Raw genomic sequence first — 13,188 nt, forward strand, 5'->3', positions numbered from 1 at the left:
ATTGCAAGGGATTCCGGTGGCACTTTTATGTCAAATTCCTTCCAAGGCCTCGCCCCATCAACACGCTTCAACCAAAGCTGCCTCACCTGCAGCGCGATGTTCCACCATCTCAAGTTCGGTAGCCTAAGACCGCCAGACCACTTGTGCATGCAAACTACCTCCCAAGCGACAGCGCAGCTCCGGCCATTGGCCCAAGCCATTCCTACCCAGAAGAAGCTCATGCAAATCCGTGTGATACTAGCGAAAGTTCCCGCCTTCCCGGGGGGCACATCCGTAGACTCTTTGCTGAGTTGGATAGGGCGGATCTCGACAAACATCACAACCTGAGATTTTACTGGACAGATCTTTGCCGAGGACGGAACTCGGCAAATGTCAAGAACTTGAAATTTTTGCCTAGATACAGAGTGTGTACTCCGCAGACTGTGCCGGCCTTTGCCGTGTGCTGCAGAAAGAATGTCAGTGAAGTTGTCGTGCCAGACGTTAGTCACCCATAAGACACACGTTTTGCCGAGTACAATGCCGACAATCTCGGCAAACATCGATCTCCACGTGTCATCTACTCTTGCATCCATCTTTGCTGAGTATGCCCGCCGTAGATACTCAGCGAAGATGACATCTCGGCATACTTTGGGCACCATGTGTCGTGCCCCGGGGCTTCCGAATTCACTGAGTATCTATGAGGCTCTCGGCAAAGTGGCCTGCCACGTGCAGGCTGCCGCTGTCTCTATATGGCCCGTCAAGTGCGCCACCTAGGGCTTGGCAAAGGGTTTGCCAGAGTCCCCTCAAGACGGCTCTTGGCGAAGTGACATTTACGGAAGGGTAGGGGCCGCGCAAAGATTTTTTTTTTTGAAACTATGATGATCTTTATAGCAAATTCGGAAACTATACATCCTAATCTAGAAAAATCAAAAGTATCACCCTGCCGGTCCCCTGTTGGCCGAAGAGGGACTTTTCGGCCTACCATTGACCGAAGAGGGACTTTTCGGCCAACCGCTGGCCAAAAATGACTTTTCGACCAACAGTTGGCCAAAGAGTCCCTCTTCGGTCAACACCGGCTCTACTGTTTTAGTTTTTTTGACATATTCTTTTTGTTTCTGTTTAGTTATCAGTAGCTATTTTATTTATAGTATTTTTTTATATTTTATTTCTTTTATCCTACTAGAAAACTTGTTTTGAGCTTCATAGGAGTTTATATTTAAAAGTTCCTTATAAATCCTGTACAACCATTGCCGTTTTATACATGAAAAAAAATACTTTTCCGCAATCTTTTTCCCTCCATTTTCTTTGCCGCAATTTTCTCCCGCCATTTTCTTTCCCGTCATTCTCTCCCGCCACACTAAGGAGTGCTGCATCGACGGAGGATAACTATGATGCCTTCATGTGGAGTGTGAAACACTGTGTGAGAGAAGTCATAGGTGTGAAACACTCTCCGATGATGATGACGAAGCTGCAAACACTTATGACTTCTCTTAGACAGTGTTTCACACCCTACCAGCAGCACCGACGCAGGAGACACAGACCGTGTCATACGGTGTTATCTACGGTCGTGGACAACATGATGCTCATTTTATAAGTTGAGAAGTGAACATGGCGAGAAAGAAGATGGCGAGAAAGAAGATGGCGGGAGAGAATGGCGGGAAAGAAAATAGCGGGAAAGAAAATGGCGAGAGAGAATGGCAGGAAATAAAATGGCGTGAGAAAATGGAGGGAGAGAATGATGGCAAATAAAATGACGGGAAAGAAAATGGCAGGAGAGAATGGCGGCAAAGAATGGCGGGAGAAAATGGCGGCAAAGAAAATAGCGGGAGAAAATGGAGGGAAAGATCGATGGGAAAGAAAATGAAGGATAAAAGAAATAAAATACAAAAAATACTACAAATAAAATATCTACTAATAACTTAACAGAAACTAAAAGAATATGTCAAAAAATAAAGAAAACAATTTAAAGCAATTAAAATTAAAAGAAATGGCATAAAACCTATAAAACACTAAAACATGACTGTTTTCATAAAAACCTAATTTTAAATAATTATAAAATTCTCCAATTAATTACTACTGATAAACAAAGTCATAAAGAACCACTAACAAAAAGAACCATCTGAAAAAAATACTCCTAACTCAAATTATAGGCAATCTAATGATTTAAGCAAATTCATAAAAATTCAAATTCAAACTTTCAAATCTAGTCAAACTTGATATCTACATAAACTTCATAAAATTTCTAATCTAATGCAAAAAGAATCAAATTAAAATACTAAAAATCCTAATTGATATGAATTTTCTAAAACAGTAGAGCAGGTGTTGGCCGAAGAGGGACTCTTTGGTCAACTGTTGGCCGAAAAGTACTTTTTGGGGCAACAGTTGGCCGAAAAGTCTCTCTTCGGCCAACATGAAGCCAACAGGGTGATACTTCTGATTTTTCTGCATTAAGGTGTATAGTTTCCGAATTTACTATAAAAATCATCATAGTTTTAAAAATAAATCCTCGGCAAATATGTTGCCGAGATTCGCTTTCACCGAGTTTTCCTGGAACAAGGGAAACTCGGAAATTCAAGTAGTTGGGCCCCCGTCCATGTCTCTTGCATGTATTCCACCTGTATTTGTTCTGACTGAACTCTTGGTAGTAAACATAATGGCACAGTTCCCAAGAAAAATGTTAATAACGGTGTAACAGTCCAAAATATTTGTCGGCCTGGCCTGGACGTCGTTCTCTTCCGAGAAACTTGATAAGATGATGCCGATCGGCCGGACTAGTGGACGCAACGAAGGATATGGTACGCATGCTAGTCCACTTGTCACTCTCCTTGAACGTTCGTGCTGTACGCACATTACTATTGTTGTCCTGGGCGGCTGGGCCTAAGATGTCACTTACAGTGGTTCAGACTTTTATGTCTATCTACATCTACAACTAGAAAGGGGGCATGTTAGCACGTGCGTGCGCCACTATTGCCAGTGGAGTCCTCGATCAGAACTCGGAGCAACAGCAATGGCTGAGCTGAAGCTATGCTTGTGCTCAAGTAGCGATCTCCTCGTCTTGTGCTTCTTGCTCCTCGGTGTACATGTCCATCATGCGACCGCCATCTCGTTCAACTACAACTCCTTCAGCTCCGGTGATTTCCGAGAGGAGGATGACGCGATGGTCACCGACGGCAGGATTGAGCTCGTCGGCGACGAGGCAGGCGGTCGAGCAAGGGGCCGCGTTCTGTACAAGCAGGCGGCGCAGCTCTGGGACGGCGTCACGGGCGAGACGGCCAGCTTCACCACGAGCTTCAACTTCACCATCCAGTCTCTGCCTGGCCGGAGCAGCACCCCCGGGCACGGCATGACGTTCTTCGTCGGCCCTACATGCCCGAACTGCCGCAGGAGTCCTACGACGGCTGCCTTGGGCTCTTCGACGAGAAACATGCCCCGAAGAACGGGACGACGACGGCGATCTCGGCCAACGCCTCCGGCAGCGCCAGCTTCGTCGCCGTGGAGTTCGACACCCACCGTGACGCGTGGGACCCCAGCAGCCGGCACATCGGCGTAGACGTCAACAACGTCGACTCACGCGGCAACTTCAGGATCTTGCCAGAAGGCAGCCTTGTGGACGCCGGCGTGATGTCTTCGACGGTGAACTACGACTACGCCACGGCGAGGCTGGACGTCGTCCTCCGCGTCAGTGGCGCCGAGTATGCCCTCGGCGCTACCGTCGACTTGCGAAGCTTGCTGCCGGAGCAGGTCGCGCTAGGCTTCTCGGCGGCCACCGGTGATGCCTTCGGCAGCTATCACACTCTACTCTCGTGGTCCTTCCACTCCACGCTCCAGACAAGGAACTACACGGCCCTCCCATCTACCTCGTCAACCAAGAAGGCCACCCTACCACTCATAGCCGGGGTTGCCGCCGCAGCCGTACTAGTGCTCCTGCTCGCGGTCACCGTGGCGGCGCTGCTACGTCGTGCGAGCAGGAGAAACAGGCAACCGGACGACAAAGACATGCTCGCCGGCGACATGACTCCGGACTCCCTCGATGCCGACGGCGATGAGTTCGGTTCCAGCACGGGACCCCGGCCGATCCCGTACGCCAGCCTAGCGGCGGCGACGAGGAACTTCGCGGAGGAAGGGAGGTTGGGGCAGGGCGGGTCCGGGTCGGTGTACCGGGGCCACATGAAAGAGCTCGGCGGCCGCGATGTCGCCGTCAAGGTGTTCCTGCGAGGGGCGTCGTTGGAGGGGAGGAAGGAGTACAGGTCGGAGGTCACCATCATCAGCAGACTGCGTCACCGGAATCTTGTGCAGCTAATCGGCTGGTGCCATGGCCGCAGGCGGCTGCTGCTGGTCTACGAGCTCGTCCACAACGGCAGCCTCGATGGGTACCTCTACAGCAATACCAAAAACGACGTCCTGACTTGGCAAGTTAGGTACGCATGCTTTGAGCCAAGTGCACATCCATGTCATTCGAGTCGCATTCTTTACTTACTTTTCTACCCGGACAAAATGAGCCTAACTTTTGGCTAACACTTAGAGCATCTCCAACGGCCGCACAAAAGTTTCGCGCCCAATAAATATTATAGCGCGTCGCTGTAGCATTTTTAACGTGCCGGTACCAACTTTGCTTTGGCAGGCGCCCAAAAACGCGCGCCCAAAAAGTAGACAGTGTAAATTGTGAAGCGCACGCAATCCGGCGCCCAAAATATGCTGCGCGCGATAGCGTTTTTCAGCGCGCGCCCAAAAACTTTTAGCGCTACAGCTTCTGCTGGAGCTGCCCGGCGCCCAAAAAACTAAACTTTTAGTGCGCGGAGCTCTTTTTAGGCACCTGTTGGAGATGCTCTTATTATGGACTAGAAAAATCGTCGTATCATTCGAGCTGTCTTTTTCTAGCTTTGATCGAGTCCATTGATATCTAAATTCTTGGTCGATGCTATTTCTTGATTAAGCTTTTCTTAGCAACGGAGTATTACTTTTATTTTATTATGCGGTTTTGATATTTCTTAGGCTTTCCCAATAATAGCCTGTCTTGCTTTTTTCACTACCAGAATTTGGCACTTTACCGATTGCCCGGCAATGGGACAAATGCACCCGGCAAAAGGTTTGCTGAGTGTGTTAGACTCGGCAAAGGGAACTTGGCTCAACTTCTGCTCGGGCACTCCCAAACTCTTTTGCCGAGTGTAAAAGAAAGGCACTCGACAATGAAATAGTCTAGACGGAATAGAGTCGAATGGTGCCATTGTCATGGCCACAGCGGTAGATTGCCAAGTGTTGCACTCGGCAAAAGTTGAGGGGTTTGCTGAGTGTTACACTTGGCAAATCACTTTAGCGTAATTAAAGAATACACGGGCGACCTAAGCCTAGCCCAACCATCCTACACGGGGTCGCCAGGATGCCTGGCGGCAGGTAAGGATCCCCTCGTCCATCTTCGGTTGTGCGACACAGATAGAGTGCGGCGGTCGCGGGGTCGCCATCGAGCTCAATGGAAGCGGTTTAAGCCCAGCTAAGCTCCATCTCCATTAGGACAAGGCCGTCGCGATTTAGGGGCTGTTTGGATCCTAGCCTAAGCGTGCCACGCCTAAGGTGAGGCGTGCCACAGCCCCTTAGGCATGCGTTTGGTTCTGAACAAAAGTTAGGCTCGCCACAACGTCAAGGGTCGTCCGTCGCTGAAATTTCGTCAAAAAGTGTGGTGCTCGTTTCGCCCGCCATACTCGCCGCGGCGCGCCAACTGAGCCACAAAAATCCCCGCGAACTGATAAAAGTCACCGCTTTCCTGTTCGTCCTCAGTCCAAAAATCCCCCACCCCTTCAGTCTTGACCCCATGGCTGAGAGCCCTTCTCTCTCCCCTTCCAGATCCAGCTGAGGACGACCTTGCCGCCGCACTCGATCTGCTCCTCCCTGGTACGAATCCTCATCACCGCAGCATCTATCTCCTCCACCTCCTCCATCTCCTCCATCTCATCACGTCAGATTCATCTCATACATGCAGATCTGGGCGTCCTTGATTTTCTCAAGAGAAAAATACCAGCTTTCTTCCGTGATTTGTGGGATTTCCCGTTGCTTGTTCCTGCCCTTGTTGCATCCAGACTAGGAACTTCCATCTCATAGTGAAAGGTCAACTATTTGTTAAGAGGAAAGGTAACACCGTAATCCCCCTTTGCAATTGTTGCATGCTTGTACGAGTGAGATTATAAGTTAGTAATTTCTTGTAAGTATGTGGTGTTGATGTAAGATTTGACATCTCTCTGTGTTCTTTTCTTAGATATGTATTGTACAATTTATTGTCTGAGTAATATACTGTCCTCTGTATAATTTGCGTTGGATAAAAAATTTATATATAGTTCTACTCACTGATGTCATCTGATTTTTTAATGCTATTATTGTTTCATAGATGGACCAAAGAACATTATGCTTACAGTATTACATGCATTATTATCACTACTACATGTGGAGGAGAAGATTGCTTGCTGCCATTATTGTGTGTTTAGGGATGTACTGGTACAAGATTAATGTCCGAAAAAGGAAGAGAAAATCTATAACTTATGATCCCATGTTCGAATGAGATGTTGAAAGGATGTCACGCCTGAACCGTATGTATTATGGAACCGAGGCTAATTGCATAAGTGAGCTGCGCATGCGGAAATTTGTTTTTCACAAATTGTGTGCCAACCTAAGACGTCGTGGTCTACTGGTAGACACATTCCATGTAACTGTGGAGGAGCAAGTTGCCATGTTCATCCATGTTGTGGGTCATAACTGGAAAAATAGATCGATTGGTTTCGAGTTTTATCGATCGGGCGAGACTGTTAGTAGGTACTTCAATGCTGTTTTAGATGCCCTGTGTCTCCTTGCTCGTGATGTCATATGCATCAGAACCATCGAAACACATTCGAAGATAACAAGTAGCTCCAAATTTCACCCTTACTTTGAGGTACATCCAAAATTATTCACAAGTATCTGCAATGTATTTATAGGTTCCATTCAGTCTGTTTGAAACTGGTTCTCTCTTTTCGTAGGGATGCATAGGAGCTCTGGATGGTACTCATATACCGGCATGTGTGCCAATCCACATGCAAGATAGGTTTAGGGGTAGAAAGTCCTTTCCCACACAAAATGTGCTAGCAGCCGTTGATTTTGACCTAAGATTTACATATGTTCTTGCTGGATGGGAGGGATCGGCTCATGATTCTTATGTGCTCCAAGATGCCCTATCACGTCCCAATGGCCTTAAAATACCAGAAGGTGGGATTCTAACCCATGGCTTCAAACTGAAACTTTCTTTAGTTCTTAGCTAATGTGTTAGCATCATCATGATGTAGGTAAATATTTCCTAGCGGATGCGGGATATGCTGCAAGACCCGGTATACTACCCCCATATCGTGGTGTCCGATATCACCTAAAGGAATACAGGGGAAGTAGAGAGCCTGAGAACCCAAGGGAGTTATTCAACCATCGCCATTCCTCACTTAGAACAACCGTCGAAAGAGCATTTGGTACCTTGAAGAATCGATTTAAAATATTTGCAAGTCAGCCATTCTTCCCTCTAAAAACACAAGTAAAAATTGTGTTTGCTTGTTGTGCGCTCCATAACTGGATCCTAGATGATGGTCCTGATGAGTATGTTTATGATGATGCTACTTGGTACTCGGCCCTTCCACGGAATAGACGACACCGTCGTGACGTTTACCAGGAGAGCCAGGCATGGGCACACAAAAGGGATGTACTAGCTCAAAAAATGTGGGAGGATAATTTAGCAGCTCAAGATCAAGATGATTAAGAAGTTAGTATGTAAGGCTGATGTTGATGGGTTTTATTTTAGGTTCCATTCAGTATGTTTGAAACTAGAGTTCTGCCTTATTTCTATGTATCAAACATGAGTGCTATTTTGTTACATTTGGTCATTATGTATGTGATTCATGTGAAACTATGTTGGTTGTACCTCTGTAAACTTATATCACTTATTTTATCTTTAGTAAATTGTTGGTTGTTTCATGCTTATTTGCCTCACCTATTATCTTTTAATTAAAATGGCTCACTGTATGAGAAACAGCGATGGCCAAGGGAAAGGGGAAGTCTGATGGTGATGGGTGCTCTCGTGAGAGGACTATTTCCTGGGCTGATGATCAGACCAAGTTTATGTTGGATTGATGCATTGAATACATGAAGGAACAATATGCGGGATTTAGGTTCAGGAAGCATCATCTTTTGAAGTGTGTTGATGCTTTAAATAGAAAATTTGCTATGGGGGTGACACTTGCTCAAGTTGATCGTCACTTCAGGCACTACAAAGAAAATTGGAAGTACATTGCCGCCGCAATTAGCAAGAGTGGCAATGTTTTCGATGATATTAGATGTGTGGTAACTATCTCCGAGTCTGAAAAGTCTTGCCTCAATGTACGTATAATTTAGTTTCTTTTTAAAACTTAATATGGCTAATTTAATTAGGATTTTAATGTGTGTGTGCTTGTAATGCAGGATAGAGCAAGGCGCTTGCTTTCTAAGCCCATCAAGTTCTACTATGAGATGCAGGAGCTATTCACAGGCACTAGTGCTGATGGTTCTTTGGCCATGGACCAGCATACATGCACAATTGATTCCGATGACTCGGACAATGATGAAGGGTTGTATGATCTCAACTGCTATCCACAGTATGAGGGCCCTCTTGAGGAGGATTCTGACACTTTGCCAACAACACATTGTCCTAAAAGACCTCCAGTACCTGTAGGTGGTGATAATTCAACATCTAGCACTAGCCGAGTTGGTAAGAAGCGCCCAAGAGGTAGCAAGTCACCTACTAAGAAGCCACCAAGAACCAAGAGTCGTTTCGTGGAGTCCGCTGAAGAAATCAACTCTACATTGAGGTCACTCCAGCAATCCCTTGCTGCCGCTCCTCCTCCAATGCCCCAAGTTGTTGATCCTTATACTAGTTTATGGAAGAGGTTGGAGGAACTCCCAATTACCACAGATCAAAGAATTACTGTTGGTGTGCACTTATCTTGCAAGGACAATGAAGGTTTGCGTGGTTGATTATGCAGTGCAAGTGAAAAAACTTTTGAAACTTGGGTTTGCAAGTTCTTTGCTGACAAAGATCATGTTTATAGCAACATGTGAAGTTATCTAGTTGCTAACCTGTCATGTCTAGAAGTTGGCAACCTGTGAAGTTTAGAAGATGGCAACTTTTGGTATTTAGGAGATGAACTTGTGCTACGGCTACTGCTTTTGGGAAGTAGATCTTTTGATGTGTGGTGAAACACTTTAATGTAACTTGGCCAGAACTTGTGTTATTGCTATGAATGACTATCACTTGACTTTATAATGATGGACGAAACTTGCACGTATCTATCTTATTTTCTATCTTGATTATGAGTTTGCATTTTGAATTATTTTGTACAGATGGGATTAATAGAAAATGCTCCATGTTACTTTTTATGGTTATTATTATTGCGACAAAATCTTCTTACATTTACTGGAGCATGTTGTAGTATGATTGCTTTGCGAGACAAATGACAAGTAATCTCATCACCGTGGAGTTTAGCAGTAAGGTGATTCTAACCACCTGTGGCAGGAAACCGTGGCAGAAAACCAAACGCAAACCATAACTTTTTGCCAAACATTTGTGGAAGCCATCCAAACACACGCCACACAAAATCTGCCACACCTAACCTAAGGCATGGCTACCAACCAAACAGTTTGATTTTGCCACACATTATGGCAAGCCACAGGTATGGCTAGTACCTCACCTTAGGCGTGGCAATTTGAGTCTCCAACCAAACAGCCCCTTAGTGCCCCTGGACACGCCGAAGATGGCCGCTGCTACCGCGCGTCGCTGCCCCATGAGGAGAGAGGTTATGGCCGTGCGTGCACGTCTATTCGCTGTCTCTGGGCATTGCTGGCCCCTGAGGAGGGCTGGCTCTAAGATGAGAGTGAGTAGCAAGGTCAAGCGAGTGACACGACCGCGGGTGAAATTCTAGGAGGTGGGCCTAGATGTTTGGCAGTGGTAGCGACATCATGCCCGCATGGTCTTCGGCGACGTCGTCTCAAGAATAGAGCGGGGATTGGGAGAAGGGAGAGAGAGAGAGAGAGATAGAGAGGAATTGATATAGAAGGGAGAGAGAGAAGAGAGGAGGGAGAGGGAGAGAGGAATAGACAACCATTGGATCTGTGGGGATTCCTATGGGAATGAAACGATGGGGAGGTATCATCCATGGAAGGGTGTCTTTACCGAGTGTCTCTGAAAATGCACATGGTTTGTTTTTTCTTTCTCCTCTTTTCTTTTCTTTCTTTCCTTTTTTTCTTTCTTCTCTTCCGTTTTTGTGTAAGGCCTAAACATAGACTCACTAAACACAAATAGGAATTGTTAAAACATTTTCTTGAACTGTTTCACGGACTTGCAGTTAAAAATTGAATTATATTAACTAAATCTCTAGAAAATGCACTTAATGACTTAAATATAGCAAATGGGTTCTAAAAATGCTAAATTTTCACATGTGTCATGTAATGGTGTATTTTGAATGTAGAAAAAATAATGCATGGGCAACGGATGAAGCAGGGATCGCTTCACCTTTAAACCTGATCTATTCCCTTTTGAAACCACAATTCTTTCTAGGAGTTGCAACTTTTATGAACCCTTCTCAAAAGTTTACCACATTTTCTAGGGGTCATATAATGACACCATCCCAAATTTCATGTTTTTTAGAATTTGTTCATATTTTCAGAATTAAAAAATCAATAACCTCCATCTTTGTGGTCAAGTCTTGGCACCCTAATGTTTGAAATTTCTTTACTTTTTTGGGGATGGCTTAAACATAGACTCAAGAATAGAAATAGGATCTTTCAACCCTATTTTACCAACTTTTCATGCACTTGTAATTCAAATTTTAATTATATTCACTAATACTTACAAAAATGCACTTGATGAATTAAATATAGCAAACGGACCTCGAAAAAAATTCTAATTTTGACATGGAAGATGTCATGGTATATATTGTGTAGAATTTTTTTCAAGGAACAGATGAAGCATCAATCACCTAGCCTTCAAACTTGACCTATTCCCTCTTGAAACTATGATTTTTCCTTGGAGATGGTTCCATTTCTAGGCAGTTTACGTCACAACTTTTACAAAAGTTTCTCAAATTTTTACCTCCGGCTTTAGGGATCATATAATGACATAATGTCAAGTTTGATGTTTTTTAGACTTCATTTGCACTTCTAATAAAAATTAAAAAACCAATAACCTACATGTTTGGGTGAAGTTTTGACACCTAAACATAGACTCAAGAATACAAATCTGATTTTTCATATACGGTCCACACTCGTAAACGACTAAAAGCTATGAAAGCAAGTCAAGCAGTGCTAGATGATGATAAAATAGAGGCACATCCTTCTTTTGTAGAGTTAATTCTTGGATTGGACATTCTAGCGGCATTCATAGTGGGAGTGCTCGGATGAAATCTTTTGCTTGATTGTGCCCTTAATTTTGTTATCAGATACCAGATCATTCTTGGACTGGCGTCTGCCGTACTCTACCTCCACCAAGAATGGGATCAATGCGTCGTCCATGGTGACATTAAGCCGAGCAACATCATGCCGGACGAGTCCTTCAACACCAAGCTAGTTGACTTCGGCCTGTCACGGCTCATCGACCACGGCATGAGCTTGCAGACAATGACCGCCATGGCTGGTACCCCGGGCTACCTCGACCCAGAGTGCGTCATCACCGGCAAGGCGTCCACCGAGTCCTACATGTACAGCTTCGGCGTCACGCTGCTGGAGATCGTTTGCGGGCGGCGACCACCCAGCGCCGGTGCGAGGGACGGCCAGGTGTTCCGGCTGCTGGAGTGGGTGTGGGACCTCTACGGCAGGGGCGCCGCCCTCGACGCCGTTGACGAGCGCCTCGGCGGCGTGTTCGACCGGTGGGAGATGGAGAGGGTGGTGGCCGTTGGGCTGTGGCCCGCGCACCCGAACCCGAAGATGAGGCCGGCGATGAGGCAGGCCGCCGAGGCGCTGCAGTCAAAGAAGTTCAGGATGCCGGTGCTGCCGCCCAAGATGCCGGTGGCCGTGTACCTGCAGCCTTTCGGAGATTCCGCCATGGAGTACGGCGACAGCACGACCACGGTTGGGTCCGGGGTTACCACGCAGCAGTACTCGTCGACCAGCTGTACAACAGCGACGCAATCTTCAAATACTAGCATGCCAGCTGCTGTAAGTGAGGAGTTGATCCCCAATATAGAGTAGTGGACTTCAGAATTCAGATCGTGGTGGGCGGAAAAGAAGAGTTCCGCTCCAGAATATTTGTACTGTCCAGTTATACAGGGATCAATGCAGTCACGTTGCTTGTAACTGCACTAATAGATTTTATATACTACTCCTCCGTCCCATAGGTAAGACGTTTCTGTCTCATAATATAAGACATTTTTGATAATACACTAACGTCTTACATTATGAGACGGAGTAGTAGATTGTACCCTGTGCGCTGGTTGCTGTTAGAATCGGTTGTAATATAATTTATTGAAATGCAGTTGTATGGCATATGAATATTTGAATTAATATTGAGATGTGAACTGTTTTTTCTTTGGAAGAACCGAAGGGGAAGAGATTAATTATAGACAGTTGTTTGACTGTGAGGTTGGTTCTCTCCCATTTAGTTATCCAGGGATACCGATTCGTCACCGTTATCTAACAAACAAAGAGTGAAAGTGCATTGGGGACAGATGTGAAAAAAAGTTAGTTGTTGATAAGGGGAATTTATGTCGTATGGTGGTAGGCTAGTATTCGTGAACTCGGTGCTTACGAGTTCGTCTATGTTCATGCTACCCTTCTTCGAAGTAAACATAGGGATGCAGAAAAGATTTGATTTCTATGCATCTCATTAATTTTGGTAGAGTGGTGAGAATAAGACAAAATATCACCTAGCAAGGTGGGATATATTGTGTCGACCTAAGGATTAGTTGCTCTGGGTATTGAGAATCTTGAAATAAAAAATACATGTTTGCTTAGTAAATGGCTTTACTGTTTATGCACTAAGGAGGGTGGAGTGTGGATAAAGCTATTGTGTAACATTGGAAGTCCGGCCCCTCCCCCCCCCCCCACCCCAAAAAAAGTATTTACATTCTAAGACCTTGTCACAATTAATGGCTCAATCAAATGACTCACCCTTTTGGAAGGGTTTGATGGGGACTAAGGTTGCCTCCTTCAATAGGGGTACATTCATTATTGAAAATGGGC

At 45.5% G+C, this 13,188-nt stretch overlaps 1 protein-coding gene and 1 pseudogene across 2 annotated transcripts; both read left to right on the forward strand.

Annotated features, from left to right (window-relative positions):
• The first annotated feature begins 2,839 nt into the window (after positions 1–2,839).
• On the forward strand, positions 2,840–12,498 carry LOC125531970 (L-type lectin-domain containing receptor kinase IX.1-like). Its single transcript, XM_087533144.1, has 2 exons — positions 2,840–4,397; positions 11,451–12,498. The coding sequence occupies exons 1-2, from the start codon at positions 3,346–3,348 to the stop codon at positions 12,196–12,198; spliced, it is 1,800 nt and encodes a 599-aa protein (XP_087389270.1). The 5' UTR covers positions 2,840–3,345; the 3' UTR covers positions 12,199–12,498.
• LOC147993020 (uncharacterized) lies at positions 8,015–9,276 on the forward strand (annotated as a pseudogene). Its single transcript, XR_015610027.1, has 2 exons — positions 8,015–8,358; positions 8,440–9,276. The product of XR_015610027.1 is annotated as an uncharacterized LOC147993020 (transcript).
• Positions 12,499–13,188: the final 690 nt, after the last annotated feature.

The sequence above is a fragment of the Triticum urartu genome, chromosome 1A, assembly GCF_056163025.1.
Source record: "Triticum urartu cultivar PI428250 chromosome 1A, HENAU_Tu73, whole genome shotgun sequence".
NCBI lineage: Eukaryota > Viridiplantae > Streptophyta > Magnoliopsida > Poales > Poaceae > Triticum > Triticum urartu.

Bases quoted from the DNA above. Each gene is read 5' to 3' on its own strand.
- LOC125531970 (XM_087533144.1), top strand. From the start codon at position 3,346: ATGCCCGAACTGCCGCAGGAGTCCTACGACGGCTGCCTTGGGCTCTTC. The intron at 4,398-11,450 runs GTACGCATGCTT...TTTTGTTATCAG, and splicing joins GTCCTGACTTGGCAAGTTAG to ATACCAGATCATTCTTGGAC.